Raw genomic sequence first — 20,313 nt, 5'->3', positions numbered from 1 at the left:
TTGCCTTGATTTATAGATGATTTTAAGACTAGTTGAAAATTCATTATTAAGCCACTGCCTGGCAAGCTATCTTTTTCTCAAGTTGAGTTGAATTTTATGTATGCTAATTGTGCTAGGTTCCATATATAAGTATATACATTCAGAAAGGAAAAACATTAATTTTTATACACTGACATGAAATGGGGGCGTTTATTGCCTCACCCATGTCCGTCAGCCAGTCCATAATTGCTTGTAAACACTCTGCTATTGACAGATTTTGACCAAACTTGGTGTAAATGTTTGCTATCTCCCAAGGATGAACCCTATTGAAAATCAGAAAAAAATAGAACAATATTTAGTATGAGTTATTGCCCTTGTTTTTGAAAACATGTTCAAGTTTTAAGCTTGTAAACAATTTAGAAGGCACAATTCTTGATGGATTTTTATGAAACTTGGTATGATTGTTTGTAAAAACATATTTTCATCAAAATATTTAGTATGAGTTTTTGCCCTTGTTCTTGAAAACGCTTTTAATTTTAGCATGTAAACACTAAAAGGCACAATTCTTATTACTTAAATTCATTTGCTATTATTATTAGAAACAATTATGTAATATATTTTATTGAGAAATCAACACTGCATGTTAAAAAACTATTTTAAAGTGTTGAATTCTAAAGTTTATGTGTATTTAGTTGATCTGGAATGAGTTTTTTCATTAACTGTCATTGATGTAGTAACAATTAACATGAAATTGAAAGATATTCCTTCAAAAGCTTCAAGACTGAGATTTTGTGCTTGTTTTGGTTGTTAAATCTTACTTGGAAGGAAAATGACTCAAGTTCAAAATGTCAGGACAAATACATCTGATCTGCGAATGTCTACATGCTAATGAATGATCAATCCACCCATATCTATCAAGAGTCATATAACACACCTCTCCTTTTACTACTCTCTTACTGAAATTGTATAAAACTCTTGTCTTGGTGACCTATCTATCTCCATTAGTCCAGTTGACCTGCTGGTCTGTGGGTGGGCACTGACAATCTGAGAATGATTCCAAGACGGTGTGCACAAAGTTATTTTTGGAAAAGATAGTTCTTTCTTTTTGAAGTAGTTGGTATTGTGAAGCTAATTTTGCCAAATCCAAAGACAACCTATAAAGTAATTATAGTGAAGGAAACATAATTCGAATTATGAACACATATTAAAGATCAACTAGGATACAATAGCTTAAAGCAAAGAGTTTAAAGAATGACCTCACGGACACAATGTCCTTGAAAGTGACTGCATAATTCAGGACACTGAAATTTACAAGTAATTTAAGATAACTAAGCATTACATTTATTGTTAACTTCAGACTATAACATCTATCATCCCACACAAATAACTTAAATATAAAAAACTCTGTGTGTATTGATATAATGAATAATTAAATACTTTTTAATGCATGTTTTTAATACTGATACTTTTGTAATGTTGTTAAGCTGCAAAACAAATTAACTCTATATGATATTGAATAAAATATGATGATTCACAGTGTGGTGTTATTTAAAAGTTATGTGTATTAATTAAGGACAGGATTATAATTAATGCTACATATGATAATATTTGTATAGAATAGACATCACTTATGGTGCATTTAGAATTATCTAACTCTAACACTTCAACACTTACATAATTCTATATTGAAAGTCTGTTATTATTGAAATTCTCACAAGTGTTAAAAAAATATTATTCAATGATATTTTCCTAATAATATTCATCATAATGTTTTTATTGTTTCCATCTTTTTTCCTTTTAATTCTTAAAAAAAGAGATAAAACTTGAATATCAGAAAAAGGTTCAATATACGCTTTAAATATTAATTAGCATGTCATGCAATTTAATATAATACACTTTGATTTATTGACATCTCCAACATGCAACTTTTAATATTTTTTATCCGTCTTCTGATATAATCAGAATATAAAGTTTTAGTAAGTGTGACTATATGGCGTGACAATGTTATGTAAGATAGCTTGCCAGGCAAGATAATATACACCCACTGGCAGCTTTGATTTTGAATAAAAATGTTTGGCAGTACATTAATAATTACCAGTATGAAATATTCAACCTTCAGACATACACTTCTTTTGACCTTATTGAGGCGATACTGAATAATATTACCAAGTTTCATCAAAATATGTCAAGAACTGGAATGTTTACAGGCTAAAAATTGAAAGCGTTTTTAAGAACAAGGGCAATAAAATTTTTTGGGGATTTTTGTCAGGGTTCATCTTTGGGTGATTACATACACTCATACCAAGTTTCGTCAAAATCCATCAAGAATTGTGCCTTCTAGAGTGTTTACGTACTACAAATTGATCGCATTTTCAAGAACAAGGGCAATAACTCATACCAATTATGTTTAGATTTTCTGATTTTCGATAGGGTTCATCCTTAGGTGACAATAAACAATCACACCAAATTTCGTCAAAATCTGTCAATAATCAAACCTTCTAGAGCGTTTCAAGCTAAAAATTGAACGTGTTTTCAAGAACAAGGGCGATAATACATACTAATTATTTTTTTATCTTTCTGATTTTAAATAGGTTTCATCCTTGGGTGATAACAAACACTCACATCAAGTTTCATCAAAATTCGTCAAGAATTGCACCTTCTAGAGTGTTTACGAGCGTTTTAAGAACAAGAGCAATAACTCATACTAAATATTTTTCAATTTTTCTGACTTTCAATAGGGTTCATCCTTGGGTGATTACAAACTAAGTTTCGTCGAAATCAGTCTTGTCAGAATTGTGCCTTATAGAGTGTTTATTGTGGACGGGCGGACATCGGTGACAGCAATATAAGCCTCCAATTTCATGTGGGCGTATAAAAAATGAGATTAAAATCATTAGAATATGATGCCATATTAAAATTCAAAGAAATGGTAATGTCAACACGTAAAAGGCTGTTATCATCAAAGTAAATAAACATAGTAGCATTTGATAAGATGTGATATCATGGCAAGACTTAATATGTTGTGATATCATGGCAAGACTTGGTTTATTGTGATTCCTTGACAAGACTTGCAAGACTTGGTTTATTGTGATTCCATGACAAGACTTGGTTTATTGTGATATCATGGTAACCATTGGTTTATTTTAATTTCATGGAAAGACTTGGCTTATTGTGATATCATGGCAAGACTGTATATGTTGTGATATGGCAATATGTAGGGCTGTGCAAAATGATTATCATTGCTAGGAATTTATAATTTTGATTATCAAATTTCATAATCAATTATATGTCAAAGTTATATTTTCTCCATTTCCCCCTAAACAAGTAGTAATCTCTTCCACATATTATAGAATAAGAGTGACCAGTGACAGTAGGGAAGCTAAATCCACATATTACTTTAGCACATTACTTACCCACAATAAACTATTATAACATATCAAAGCAAAACAATACTTCCATGACACAAAATAACCCATGAAATTAAAAATTTAGGTAGGTTTTTAATTTAGTATTTACAGGGTTTCTCAATTGAATTATTTTGATTATTAATCGATTATTGATCTGTAGTCTTCCATCGTTAATCGATCTCAATTTGGTAATCGATACCCAGCGAGCGCAAGCAAAAAAATGATTTTTGTACACTATTATATTATATCATGACAAGATTAAATGTGATATCATAGCAATGTAATAATGTGATATTATAGCAATGTGATAATGTGATATCATAGCAATGTGATAATGTGATATCATAGCAATGTGATAATGTGATATCTATGTAAGAAGTATGGTAGTATTGAACTGAGTTAGATCAGATATAGCAAGATGCTATACTATTATAAATAGTGTTAAAATTTATTATTCTGCTTTGATCCGATTTTCAGACATCTTCAATCTTCAACCTAGTCAGTTACAAAGACACCTCTGTATAGTTAATGATTAACTGTTTTCTGGATGTGACAAAACTCATTTAAGAAATCCACAGATTTGTGGTAGTGGAGTTAAGGTGTTGATGAAAAAGGAGAGGTGAATTAAAGAAATGTAATTGACCTGATTTCTATTTCTCTTGGGATTATATTTCTTTATTTCTTTTTACAATAAAACTCAGATTTCATTCCATGATGTTCTAGAACAAATTGTTATTGACTTTAACTCCTTAACTAATCACTACACCTTCACTCAATGCTCTCATGGATAGTTTTAAGTGGGGGGATCATATTGAGCATTTCCCCCTTCATGATATGCATTTGAATATCATTTGAATAATTGCTACAAAAAGGAACATGTTTGGAAAACCTGATTTTAGAATCATTCATATAGAGTAGAAAGTAGAACTGCGTGTCTAAGATGTACTCATAATGTAAGTGACCAAGTTCCTTTTAGAATTTTCATGTCTATCATATTTTAATAAAAATACAAAATGAAATTACATTCATGTACAATCAGTTTTTGTATCTTTTTTAGGCTCTATATACGTGAACAAGTTTATCTTGCTTTTCAAAATGGAAAGGAAAATTCTCTAATTATGTCTGTTATACAATATTTTAATAAACTGAAAATTCATTTGACCCCACTATTTTATCAAGAATAGAAATGTGCAGATAACCAGTGTTCCATTGTACATGATTTGATTATACATATTTATTAGAAACATGAGTATGAATAAATTAATATCATTCTCCCATATTTAAATATGTATATTCAAAGGTTATGATTATTAACAAAACTATATCATAAATTAGCTTTAAGTATACATAAAACACTAATGAAATGGAGATATGCAGTAATTAAAAAAACTAGGTAAATGGTATATACTTTGATGTCTAATTAAAAGAAATGCTTAATAATGTTCTTTAGATAACTGACTTTCATCTACTAACCCCAAAGATGTAGAATGGTAAGTATGGGTTAATGAGAATCTTGACTTGTCCAATGATAGATTCTCGGATGAGTGAGATACTGTGAGTAAAAATATAGGTCAACTCAGAAATACTACCATCCATTAATTACCCATTAATTAAATGACATAATTGCTATTACTTATCATTAATCTATATAGGAGGCAATTCTCTCCAATATATTTACTTACATTAAGATAAAAACTTGGCTATTTAGCAATAAATTTAATTTTTGTCACAGTACACAGTCCGGTATATAAAGGATGTAATAATAACCAGAAATTGACTGTTATTACCAATTATTGGTTATTAACCCACTTACTCCCAGTGGGGGTGAAATATCTAACTATGATATTCAATTAACAATTGGCCTACTCAGTGACCACTTTCTGTATTTCATTATCAGGGCTAATATATGATAGGAATATTTTCTAGATCCGAATTGTTCTACTCTCTTGACTCAATTTGGCTTGCTATGACCGATGGGACAAATTCTATATTTTACTTTCTTAAGCTTTATCAAACAAATTTTGGTCCATGGAGTATCCATGATCACAAATTCAAACCATGCACCATATATCAAAGTTGCAATCCATAAGTAAAAGTCTGCAAGCGTACAAAATTAATGAGGTAGACATGAAATGAGTCCAATGACGGTCTTGTATCTTTCAGTATGTGTTTGTTGAAGTAAATATGTTGCAGAGAATATCTAATATTCCATGTAGCAAATTTGTTGATATATGGAAGCCCAAAACAGCCCAACAAACAGTAGAACATAGATATTCTGCTTAATTACATGATTTTGATTATAAACCAAACTGTACACCAGATATCAACTTTAAAAAAAAGTTTTACAGGTAACTGTAACTCAGTATTTTCTGTGTATAATGCATTAATATCTTTCTACCATTCATTGTGTGAAATGACTTATCAGAAAGTGCATGATTTAATTCAACACGACATGACATCCAATGATATAACCTGCTTCTTTCACAAATTACCTATATTATATTTATGATTTATTTCTAAAAGACATGCTAATCTTTTCACATCCAAACAAAAGCTTATTTACGATCCATTTTATCATTCTCTGGTGGCATGATTTAGGACATGATATATTTGAATATTCACAGCCATTGATATTTGGTCCTGAGAATGCCTAGTTAACGCGGATGAGATAACCAAGTGGAGAAACTGAGAGTAATTTGCCTCTTCAGACAAAAGACTGTAGATGTTGTAATACATTACATCTATGATGTTTCTAAGTGATTTTGGTTTATCATGTCAAGAGATAATGAAGCTTTAACCTAAATTATGTCAAGGGTTCACCCTTCATTAACATCTCAAGCACTTTCCTCAATCATGGCTCATTCTTTAGTGAATATCTGGTGCACTTGATTGATTATATTAGTCACTTGACATATCACAAGCTTTAACTTTAAAAAAGCATGTGTCCTGCATCAGCCACCATAAGTTCAACAGATTTATATGCTGTTTATATTTTTGTCTTGCAAAAAAAACCTCATTGATATCATAGCTGACATGTTCTGATTAACTCTTTGAATTATTGAGAGAAAATAAACAAGTTTTTTTCAAAATGTCATAAATCTAAGAATAATTTGATTTGTGGAAATTGAAAAGTGTGAAAATATATATGATTATTTGGTGCTGTCTGTCTGGATGTTAGAGGTGATATATTTTCATGAAAGTCATGATCTTGCTCTTCATTAAATAAGTCTCTATCATATTATCAGGTTATTTCAATGTGAATGCCATGAAGCTGATATAATTATTAAAAGTTTCCAAAACTAGTAGCTGAAAGATTGATGGCTAACAGGTTGACAAAAGGCATACACTGCCAAGGTTTTGAGTATCTTCCATCACTTTGCAAATATCATTCTAAAATATTTATCTGAAATCTTTTGCCCTTTTCATGACCAATGATTGAGTTTTACTCACTCAACATATCAAGATTTGCTTGTGAAGACAGTATAAGCTATAGTCTATCAGATTTAGAAAGTGGACATTCTCTGTCTGTTATAGTTTATATATATAATTTTTATGTTAATTGGTTTGAGTTATTGCCCTTGAGTAAGTCGAAGTACGGACAACTTTGTTTGTGAACACCATAAAAGCGACAGCATAGTTTCCATGTTGAGCCTGGTTGGTACATATCCTTTCATTTTCCAGATTTGTTAAAATACATGTATTTTCAGTTAAATCAAGTATTTGTTTATATTTTGAAGGTTTAAAAGATACACAGGCTTAAATTCATTCAGAAATCCTGAAAAAGTAAATCTCAACAAAAATCTATATCATTGAAGTTCAATGCCTGATGTCTTGGGGATAAATTGCATTTAGATCAGATTACCAGTACAAAACATCACATTGAAAATAATGAAATGTGAAAAAATGAGAAGTGAACTTTATTTTATTAGTTCTTCCTACAATTCATTGTAAAAAAAACCTCCACCTACAATTTAATTATTTTGTAATATAGCCCATGGTCTCATGAGAGATATTTGAATTGCGTTGTTATTGTTATAGTTTCAAAATAATAGACTTCTACACATAATCTCATTAAACCCACTTACTCTCTTGTTTGTTTTCCTTCAAATATTATTTTAGACACTGACAGTATTGACTAGGGTTTTTATGACAATGTGACATGATAACAAGGTCTTACACAATGTTTATATATTTTATATTTCTTATATCTTCCTTTCATTGTGAAATATATTCTTAGATAGTGTTACCTCTGATTTCATCAATTTTTTGGTGTGCATCTTTCTCATGACATTGTTTTTTACAATAAAATTTCCTTTTCAACATGAAACCAAAGATTTTGTGCTCAGGCATCTTAATACATGAATAGGCTTTAATTTAATAGAAAATTCAACAGCTTGTAATTGACTGTATGTGTATTTTCTGAAACATGTTGGTGGACCATCTTTAACACTTAGCTTGTTCTACTTGACCCTATTGATACTTAATATTAGAGCAGCCATTGGCCTTGTGTACAGAATTTCCTTATGTATCAGCAATACTGCCACCTTGAATTATTGCAGCCCAAATTCTTATTGAAAACTTAACATCCTACAAAATATATTGTGTATAATAATAATAGGCTTACTAAATCAAGACATCACTTCATAGGTAATATGGTTATATTGAAATGTTTGTTTTGTGTTGAATTTCAGGAAGATGTTATTCAGATGTTTGGTTATTTTTGTTACATTTTTATATGCCCACATCTCTCTATGTGGATGTATATTGTTGGCACCACTGTCCATCCGTCAACATTTGCTTGTAAATGCTCTAAAAACTAGATTTTTTGATGGAATCAAATGAAACTTGGTATGTGTATACATATTCATGAAACGATGATTAAGTTCCAATTTGATTTATTTTCAACTGTTAGAAGCAGAGTTATTGCCCTTGCCCAAAATCTTGAATATTTAACATCCGCATGCCGTGGTGGGCGTATATGGCTGTGATCCACTATCTTATACTCTAAAAATAGTATCAACAATGGAGAATTTGTCACAAGCAAATGTCAAATAATCAGAAAAATACAATTGAAGAAGATGCCATATTCCAGAATCTAACCCTTCAGATCACTTGAGAACACTTGTGTATAAGATTTGTCGAGACAGGGTTATTAAGGTGGAGAGATTCAAGAGTTTCTATTGACAGACAATGACTTGCTATTTAATTTTCATAACTCATGTGAGAACATGATCATTTTACTGGAACTGGACAGAAATTAAAATAAAATGTGTCCTTGTCTTTGGTGAAATATCAACAGGTTGTTTTTAAGTTTTAAGAACCCAATGGATTAAGGTATATTGTATACCAACCCTCTTTTGATTGGAATATATATTTTACTAATATAAATGATGAAATAATAGAATAGCAGAGATATTTGGATGAAGAAAAGATAACTATGGGCTTTGAAGTGAAAATGAAGCTAATAGTCTGTGACGTGTCTTAAATTAGACAAATATTTAATACACACAAATTCATTTCTCTTCCACGCAACCATGAAATTTGGCAACTTGGGAAAACATTAATGATGAGTTAATTGTCTTGTTTTCTAGTCAGCCTAATTTTATTACTTTCTAGAAACGGTGTCAATTCAACTTAAAGATTTTTTTTAGACTTCCCCGTGGAGAATTGGCCAAATAATGAAACACGTAGGCAAGGTTTTAGATGGTATTAGCCATGTCAACACTCTTAATTTTCTTTTTCTTGTGATATTGATAGAAGTTCATTACTTGTATAATTTATTATTAGCTTATACATTATTTATTGTATTAAATATTAATTTCATCTTGTAAGTTAAAAACACTGCATATTAAGAAATGTTATTGTTATATGTTGGTATGAGGTTTTTGTTGATAATTTATAGCCTCCACTGTCACACCTCTGGTGAAATATTCGTAGGGTCAAAAAAAATTCACGGGGAAAACGATTATATGGTCTTAGACTACTCATGTGGCAGTCCAAAATATTGAGAAAAAAATATTTTATAGCCCCCCTTCCGAGTTATGCCCGAAAATGAATAAAAATGCTGGAAAATGGATAACATGCTGAATGAAGACAAATTCTACAAACAAGTCAACTTTGTTTGATACGATTTAGTTATTTAGTCATATCTCATAATGTAGAACAATATAAAGGCAATTATAAAATTTGGAAACTTCAACCTCTTTAACTTTTCCACGAGAGTCATATACGTTACACGTGATGAGAACAATAGGAAATCAAGAAGCTTCTCGCTGTAATCCTTATGAAGCATGTCTCTTTTGTAAGTCCCTCCTATCCAAGGTAATTTGAAATCTGCGTGCACACACTCTGAAGCCTGTTCTGACCAATAACCTAGCCCTTTCCCAGCATATTCTAGTCACAACATCACCTGTCTATCTACGAAATCAGTAATATGAGCGATGACCTCATGACATTTACTCGTTATCGAAATTTCAAATTACCTTGGATAGGAGAGACTTACAAAAGAGACATGCTTCATAAGGATTACGGCGAGAAACTTCTTCATTTCCTATTGTTCTCAACACATGCAACGTATATGACTCTCGTGGCAAGGATAAAGTTTCCAAATTTTATAATTGCCTTTATATTGTTCTACATAATGAAATTATAACAAAATCCATACATTTTCATATCGAATAAAGTTGACTTTTTAGTAGAATTCAATCTTCATTCAACATTTTATCCATTTTCCAGCGTTTTTATTGATTTTCGGGCATAACTCGGAAGGAGGACTATAAAATATTTTTTCTCAATATTTCTTTTGGACTGCCACATGAGTAGTCTGAGACTATATAATCGTTTTCCCATGAACTTTTTTTTGACTCTACGAATATTTCACCAGAGGTGTGCTGTCCAATAACTGTGGACATCTCATGCCACTCTCCTACTGGGTTTGTCAATTTTGAGTCATTTTTGGAGGATAACTTAATATTATATTCTAAACTTAACATAGTCTACACCTTTTTTTGAAATATAACTAAGTAATAACTACAGGATTAACAAGATAGTTAAGTTCAAAGGATGATGAGAAGCCATCTTGTTAATCCCATATTCTCCTTATGGTTTCTCCTATTTATTTGTTGTTACTTATTTGTTTACTATATATAATTATTGCTAGTGTAGTTGTATTATTCATTTCTCTTGATAAGGCCGTCTGAATGAGCATGTGAAACATTGAGTTAATAAATGTCAGAAATAGTATATCCATATATCTTGTACTTCTTCACCTATTCAGTAGGAAAAATATATTTTGATTGTCAGGAATATTAGAATTTCGTTGATTCTTTAATAGACTCTGCTGGTACTGATTAAGGTTTCAATAGGTACCTATGTATTTTGTATATAAAGTCATTTATTATAAATCTTTCAGACCTTTTTTTATCTGCTAGCTACCAATTGGTGTTACACAGAACCAATGCAAAGATAAACCAATTATTACATTCTATATGATATTAATCAGAATAGTCAAGTTATGTATGTCTAGAATATCTAGTATGTTTATGCCAAAATGTTTGAAATTCTAGGAAATTTCGATTTTGGTTATTACCAATAGAATGTTACGCTAATGTCAATATCATGTTCTTACTGTAGTTTTAATTGAAATATATAATTGAAGAGTAAATGCTAATAGTTTTGTGTAAAGTACTGTCTATAATAAAACTTATTAAAGGGATATGGTTGTCTGTAAACTATATTTACCAACTGAACTCAATTAAACCTACCCTGATTTACTTTCTAACTCATGGTTTATATACAATTATCAGGTAGAATTAAAAGCATTTGAAGTGTCCAAAACATATATCTTTTCCTTGCAAGCACAAATTACTTAGCAAGAGTTAGGTTTAAAAATTAGATTTCTATATCCCTTTAAACATTTGACAAGTTGATGGTAGACAGACTGTATTAAATATTAAACTGTAACATTCTTCAAATTGTTCTTTATTAATGGGTAATTAATGTTGCATGGTGGCCAAGTCTAATTATTACATACTCATTACACACCTCTTTGATTGGATCTTCAAGTTAAATATATTGAAACTTTTCTTGTTATTATCATAGTCAATTCTTAGCCCACAAACCCATGTTTCAGCATTTCGTCCTTTTTTATATGCCCACATGAAATGGGTGGCGTATATTGCTGTCACCAATGTCCGTCCGTCAACAATTGCTCGTAAACACTCCACAAGACACAATTAATTCTTGACGGATTTTGACAAAACTTGGTATGAGTGTTCATAATCATCTAATGATGAATCCTATTGAAAATCAGAAGAATCAAAAAATATTTAGTACGAGTTATTGCCCTTGTTCTTGCAAACACCTTCAATTTTTAGCTTGTAAACACTCCAGAAGGCATATTTCTTTACAATTTTGACGAAACTTGGTGTGAATGTTTATTATCACCCAAGGATGAACCCTTTTGAAAATCAAGAAAATCGAAAAATAATTAGTATGAGTTATTGCCCATTTTCTTGAGAAAGTGTTAAATTTTTAGCTCGTAAACATTCTAGAAGGCTCAATTATTGACAGATTTTGATGAAACTTGTTGAAATTGTTTAATATCACCCATGGATGAACCCTAAAAGGCATGATTCTTCAGGATTTTGACAAAACTTGGTTTTATTATTTATAGTACTGCGCTGAAAGTTGAATATTTGTCTTCTAGAGTTTTGACGAGCTAAAAATTGAACATGTTTTCAAGAACAAGGGCAATAACTCATACTCAATATTATTCAGTATCGCCCTAAGGAGTTCAAAAGAAGTGTATGACTAAAGGTTGAATATTTCATACTAGTGATTGTTACTGTACTGCTAAATTTTTTTATTCAAAATCAAAGCTGACAGTAGGCGTATATTACCTTGCCTGGCAAGCTATCTTTTTAAAACAAAGTTAATTAATCCAGTCAGAATTAGTCACTTTAACATAAGATAGCAATAACGCATTATTTTTTTGTTCCAGACCAAGCTGCGATAAAATGTGTCAGTGTACATTAGAGTAAAATCAAGTGGTCTGAGATGGGCTCTTTAGTTGTTGTATAAATGGAATCGTTCTGTGCATGCGTGTACTCTTTCTGAAGAAGTTAGAATTAGTCTTTGCATAAATGGCACTAAATACTGAAGAAGTTCTGCTGAAAAGAGTAAAGGTTGCTTATAAAGTATGCACAGTAAACTATTTGCAGATCAATAACTGTTTACATTATATGAATGTATTGAGTTTGAGAACTCCTGGGTTGGCCTGTGTTCTAAAAACACTTTACTGTTAACATTACACTCAATTAATCCTTACTATACACAACTGGACTATAAATTAAGTGGTTGAAATTTATATCTATAATTCTTCTGTCATTACATGCTATCATAGGGCAAAATATATAGTAAAAAGCCATCCAACTCTTGATCTCTATTCTGCACATGTATATTGACTGCATTCCCAAATTAAAATTTCAATACTTTTTCATTTATCTCAAATACATATAATTATTCATCTTCATTCAAAATATAATTTTTAATGGAATTGTATCATATACATGTGTATCAAATTCAGTAATAATTTTAACATAATTTTTTCAACAACTTGAACTCTTTTTAGTCTATTTTGAGAACATTTAATTTAATCACCCAATACTTAAAATAGATTTCAATCTAAGTTTGTACACTTTCATAATTTTTAAGTCATATTTTTGATATATTGTTATTTTTCATTGTCTATCAAATAAAATGAATTCATTTGAAAATTAGATTAAAACACAACCATTTTAGCACAGAGTAAATTTATGTCTAAAGTCTATTTATGTTTGCTCGTAGTGTCCATATGAAGTATTTTTTTGAAGGCTTTTCTAAAGTCATCATTGAAAACTGTATATAGAATAGGATTTAAACACGAATTGGCATATCCCAACCATATTATAAAACTGACCAAATGTTCATTCATATCACAAGTCACACAAAAACTTCGTGTTAAATACATAAACAAAAATGGAATCCAGCAGACACAGAAACAAGCCATTATAGTCAACATTCTCTTAGTGGCACGTTGTTCACGCAGTTCAAATCTCCGTTTCATTGATAATGTCATTCGATTATTCCGTGTAATTTTTGGAGGAGGTGATTCACGTGTTGATGTTGGAGATTTTGGTGATCCTTGTGTGTTATTCGTAGTGGATAAGATATTGGCACTTTTGGAACGGTCAGCTTGAGTGATAACATTATTTGGACTCATCACTTCAGATTTACATTTAACCATCATATGATTATTATTAGATATACCATTAGTTTTGGTATTTTGTTTTGGACTGGATTCCAGGTCTGATTCTTCTGAGTCCAGATTGGAAATACTACGTGAATTCTCCTGGATTGGTAGAAGGCTATTTTGACATGATAAATCAGTGATATCACGTCCAGTATAGACTGAAGACTCCATTGTTGAGTCATCCAATTCTTCAATATAAAAGGAACTAGTTTGTGTCGTCATTGTATCTAGATTGGTTTCTCGGGTAACACTTCGCTCTATTATCGGTTGATTTCCTCCATTTAGTGCAGATTCTTTCCGTGCATAGTATAAGTTTGCCTTGGCTTTAAGATGTTTAGACTGCTTATGAAGAACAATAAATATACGAATATAGAGAAATGTCATTAATAACAAGGGCAAGACAAAAGATCCCATAGCAGAATATACCACATAACTCTGGGTCATAAATAATATACATTCATGTCGGTTGAGTTCTGGATTTGGTGAATAAAAATTAGGAATCATTTCTCTCCAGCCAATAAATGGTGAAAAGGAAATAATGATAGAAAATATCCATACAAAAGATATATAAGCTAATGCTTTTTTACGTGATCGTTTATCATGATACCACACCGGATACACTGTAGCTGTATAACGGTCAAAGGCGATAGTACATAATCCCCAAATAGAAGCTGTACATATTAGTACATCTATACACAACCATATTGTACACATTGTTTCACCAAATATCCAATAACCTAACATATCATTACCAGTTGATATTGGTAAAACTACTAATGCTATACAGAAATCACTCACTGCTAAATTTCCGATTAAACAATTGGACATGGTTTGTAAGGAACGATAACGGTATAAAGCGAGAAGCACCATGAAATTTCCAATCACAGTAATCAGTATTGTAAGGGATAACAGTAATGTCACTAACACAAATACAAAAAATGATTCAAAACGTGTAGAACAAATAGGATCACTTAGTTTCCATTTAGTTGTAAAATTTGATCCACAGATAGTCGACTCTAGGGCATACATTTTATCCTGTTCAGACATATTGCCATAGATAGAAGTAATGTTGGAAGTATTGGTCATTAGGTATTGATAGTAATCTCCCTTTGTTATCAACATGGTGATATTATTTGTTTCCTTGGTGATGTTATAAAAAAGGTCATCAGCTGTTTTATCGCGCAGGTCATTAAGTTTTTGTTGATAATCGTTATTCATGGCTGTTGCATTATTTCACATTTCTCCCTCTAACAAAATATCTTAAGCCATGATTTTTATTGGTTGTCGTTGGAGTAATGTCAATTATCCAGCAACCATTATCTGTAATATAAAAGACATTAACATTTGAGATACGATATAGATATGGTCCATCATTCCTCTATTTCTGGTTTTATAGTTACCTAACATTAGCTCTCTCTATGTTTTACTTAGTGTTCCAAGGCAATTATGACTATTAGAGGTATCGCTTGACTGAAATTACTTTCAGTTCACACAAATCATTAGGGAAAATATAAACTTGGAAAAGAAACATGTTCAAACACAAGACAAATACATAAATTTGACGAGTTGTTCATAAGCACATAGAAATCTAATACAAGCTAAAAACCTACTAATATAGGTATTTTATCAGGACGTGGAAATTTAACAGGGGTGTTTATCATGTGGCCAAGATTTTGTTTAAGCGACAAATTTGTATGTCCCATTGCAGCATTTTCATTATTCTGTTTTTTTTTTCTTCAGATATATATATTAGAATCCAATGGTATCAAACTTCATTATATATTACATATGTCCAGTAAAGAAAATGCAGTGATCAAAAAGTAATAAGTCATTTGACAAGATAGGAAATCTATACTTTAAAATTTCTAGGACTAAAAAATTGTACATATCTAAAACTCATTTATGTTGCTAACATCTTATAGATTAACAATGAAAAATGTGTTCAGTATAGATTATTCACTATTCGAGACAGATTTACTGGCCAGATATCAAGTCTGTTTAATTTCGTTGTATTTACCACTCTGTCCAAACTAGATAAATTCACTCTACTTGGCAAACAAGCAAAACACTGATTGCAGTGGGATATGATATAGGTTCAGCAAGCATGACATAGATTGTAGAATATAAGTTCAGGAAGCTGGCCATACATAGATAGCAAAAAAAGTAGGTAGGATATAAGTTGGGTAAGACATACATAGATTGTAGGATATAGGTTAAGAAAACCATACATAGATGGATTGCAAAGGAGGATATAGGTTCAGCAAACCTAACATATATTGCAATGGAGTAAGATATTGGTTCAGCAAGCCTGATATAGGTTCAGCAAGCCTGATATAGATTCAGCAAGCCTAACATAGATTGCAATGGAGTAAGATATTGGTTCAGCAAGCCTAACAAAGATTGCATTGGGGTAAGATATAGGTTCAGCAAGCCTAACATAGATTGCAATGGAGTAAGAAATAGATTTAGTTAGCATAACATAGATTGCAATTAAGTAAGATTAAAACTCATAGCTTTAAAACTTTTAAGTCTGAAATCTTTAAGTTTGAAAAATTAAAAATTCTATTATTTCAAACTTGTTTCTCTTTCAAGATTCTGTCATACCATAATTGATTTGACAAGATTATAAAAGAACATTTTAATGTCTATTGATATGATATAAGCTCTTCTGAGTTAACGATTTCTTGTTAATTTTCTTATGTTAACTTGTGTGGAAATTACAGAATATTGTTCAGAATGCATTCAATGAGTGTTAGTTTTTTCTTCTCTGTCAATTGACTTGTGATTCACCTTATTCATTCTGTACAAGCAGCTAATTAAATCGACTTCTTACAAAACTTGATTTATACAGAAATTGCGTGCATGATTTGAAATGAAATTCAGAAGATATGTTGGTGTTAAAACAGATTGTTCTATGTATCTAAAATAAGACTATAATAATTGGTTTGTATAGTAGTAGGTGTCTGATTATATGATATCATTTCTACAATAATATATAGTTATTTTAAACTTTGATTGTTACACAATATATAGATAATAATCTTATATTAATAAATTTATGAATGATTTAATTTTAGAATGCAGGAATAACTTGTATTATGAAATAATGGTTACAGCACATGTTGAAATTTCTTATCTTACAGTTGCATGAATGAGAAGCATATATTTTCCACGATCAGATGTGTGGGTTCATACACACTTACTTCAAAGACAAAGCTCTTAAAGATTTTAAAAAAACAAGTTGGGGTGTTCATTTTTACTTTGGAGTGGGAGATAGTATTCTAATTATTTATTGTGACAGCTGATCATGTTATATATTTTGTATCATGAAGGTCCATATTTTTGGTCTTTTCCACTGACTTGCTTTACTTTGGCACTAAGTTGCATTTGAATAGGGAAAAAACTTCAACTACATGGCTTTACACATGATATATTGAAGTGTTACAATATGTTTAAACAGGAAGTTAAACAATCTGTTACATCAACTTGCTTTATTCCACAGATTCAATATATTACTCAATCTCTAATTTAGATTTGATGTGTTACTACATTAAAATCACCAGTTTGAAAATACTGTAGTATTACCTTAATGGTGGGTGGGTGGCTACCAATTACATTTTTATCTATTGTGTTTATTTACATAACTATAATTAATGGATCAAGGAATATGTTGAAACATTACCAGAATAGGGAATTGATAGAGCAAAAATAATAATCCTTATTCAGTAAAACAAAGTGAATTATAACAGAACAGACATCATGGCTTACTGACCTCAATGAACAAACTCCATAAACAGAGTTCCATGCTTATAAACTCAGTTGTTGATTTTGTTTGCTGCTGTGAAAACTTTGAATTTGTCGTTAAGAAAACGAGAGCTTTTCTTAAATGCTGTCATCCTGAAATCAACTTTTGTAACTTCTCAGATTGACTTGCGAGAATAAATTTCAAAGTATAAGAGGCTTGAAATTTCCAACTTAACTTCATAAGAACAGTGTCAACAAATTAATTTGGAATATTTCCAATACAAGAAATATTGACAAGAATGGTTAATGTAAGAGTTAACTATTGATGATGAAGATTGTGTTTGATGTAATGGTAGAAAGGTCAAAATGTAATATTGCTATCTGTACTGTATTGTGAGCCATCTGAGTCATGTAAATGAGGTTTTTATTTCTCATTAATAAGAAGAAACTACTTAAGTTATTTAGTTCTGTGATTTTATGAATAATATCTCCAGATTTATGATGCCTTTTATAACTTTATTATTTCTCATGTATTAAACTTTCCTCCCTATCATCCTTTTATCAATTTAAGTTCCATGCTAGAAATACTAAATCTTAAGTATTGCAATGACTTTGTTTACCAAACTTAAGGACAATGTCAGGCCTTGTCTTATTGATTTTGGAACTGAGGCCTAAAAAATTGTCATCCAGAATGGTGATATTCAAATCATGCAACTTTTGAAAGTAATCTTAAGATCCTTCGACTCTTCATCTCAGAGATGTCAAAGCAAGTCCTATCTATCTATATCGAAGGTGAATGCTTTTGTTACAAATTAAAATTCAAAGCAAAGACATTTGTATCTAAATACTGGGAGAGATGATTGTGTTGTATTATTATATCATCCTTGATTTTAATGATGAAATAGGAAGTGACCAGAAGATGACCTTTATATTGAAGGAGATAAAAATTAATTGATAGAATGAGAATTATTGACTTTTTGTTAATGATGAGAATGTGGTAAGATAGTAACTACTGTTATCATGTATTATCAAATCCTCATAAATAAGTCATTAACAGTACTTGTTTTTCCTTATACAGTCAAAACTAACAAATTGGTGGAAAAACCAATAATTACCATCTGATTTTGATTTTTCACTTTTAACTAGGGAAATTGACCATCTGACAACTGATTTGAATTCTATATAAATTGAATTTGAATATGCTGCACATTATTAGAGAAATAGCATAATAAGGCGGCAAAAGATTCGTCTATAAAGTAATATAACAAGACCTGACTACCAAGGTTACATATAGGTAAACTAGATCACTAGACAAGCCTACCAAGGTCTATATCTAAGTAAACTAATATCACAAGACAAAACTACCAAGGTCTACATTTAAGTAAACTCACTAGACAAGACTTTCAAGGTCTATACTGTATCTGAATTACCAATTTCTTGATCTAGATAAACCAATATCATCAAACAAGATTACTAAGGTCTATATCTAAGTAAACTAATATCACTTAGACAAGATTACCAAGGTCTATATCCAAATAAACTAATATCACTGCAGCCACTAATCGCTTTTCTTCATTATTCCAGAAAATTTGAAGCAGTCAGAGTTTTTATGATTCTGTATTTTCCACAGACAATTGTCTCAATAATGTTATTTCCGTAAATGTAGATTAAAAGTATTATGAATTTCTTTATTAGGTCCAAGAAGATTTATAGGATAATCGTTATGATCTTCTTTGATTTAGTTCATTGCATATTAGCATCACAATTATTGTAAACAACCCCGTGCCAGTGCCTTATATTGTAACTTGTTACTCTTCAATCACCCTAATCACTAGACAAGATTACCAAGGTCTGTATCTAAGTAAACTAAAATCACTGGACAAGATTACCAAGGTCTATATCTAAGTAATCTAATATCAATAGACAAGACTATGAAGGTCTATATCTAAGTAATCTAATCTCACAAGACTACCAAGGTCTACATTTAGGTAAACTAATGTCCTCAGACAAGACTACCAAGGTCTATATATAGGTCAACTAATATCACTAGACATGACTACCAAGGTCTATATTTAAGTAAACTAATATCACTGGACAAGACAACCAAGTTCTATGTCTAAGTAAACTAGTATCATCAGACAAGACTTTCAAGGTCTATACCGTATCTGAATTACCAATTTCTTGATCTAGATAAACCAATATCATCAAACAAGATTACCAAGGTCTATATCTAAGTAAACTAATATCACTTAGACAAGATTACCAGGTCTATATCTAAGTAAACCAATATCACTAGACAAGACTACCAGGTCTATATCTAGGCAAACAGATATCATCAGACACGATTACCAAGGTCTATATCTAAGTAAACTTAAATCACGGGACAAGACTACTAAGGTCTATATCTAAGTAATCTAATATCACAAGACTACCAAGGTCTACATTTAGGTAAACTAATGTCCTCAGACAAGACTACCAAGGTCTATATTTAGGTAAACTAATATCACTAGACATGACTACCAAGGTCTATATCTAAGTAAACTAATATCACAAGACAAGACAACCAAGTTCTATGTTTAAGTAAACTAGTATCATGTATATGACTACCAAGGTCTATATCAAGTAAACTAATATCATGGCTAATACTACAAAGGTCTATATCTAAGTAAACCAATATCACTACACAAGACTACCAGGTCTATATCTAGGCAAATAGATATTATCAGACAAGGTCTATATCTAAGTAAACTAAAATCACTGTACAAGATTACCAAGGTCTATATCTAAGTAAACTAAAATTACTGTACAAGACTACTAAGGTCTATATCTAAGTTATCTAATATCACAAGACTACCAAGGTCTACATTTAGGTTAACTAATGCCCTCAGACAA

At 30.8% G+C, this 20,313-nt stretch overlaps 1 protein-coding gene across 1 annotated transcript; it reads right to left on the bottom strand.

Moving 5' to 3' along the window:
• Positions 1-13,212: 13,212 nt before the first annotated feature.
• On the bottom strand, positions 13,213-14,706 carry LOTGIDRAFT_130962 (hypothetical protein; the record flags this gene model as incomplete). The annotated part of the gene is made up of 1 exon (XM_009066020.1): positions 13,213-14,706. One exon carries the CDS (start codon positions 14,704-14,706, stop codon positions 13,213-13,215), a length of 1,494 nt encoding a protein of 497 aa, XP_009064268.1.
• Positions 14,707-20,313: the final 5,607 nt, after the last annotated feature.

Source organism: Lottia gigantea (assembly GCF_000327385.1).
Source record: "Lottia gigantea unplaced genomic scaffold LOTGIsca_72, whole genome shotgun sequence".
NCBI lineage: Eukaryota > Metazoa > Mollusca > Gastropoda > Lottiidae > Lottia > Lottia gigantea.
Note: the sequence above shows the minus strand (reverse complement) of the source record. Positions and strands in the feature narration are given on the sequence as shown.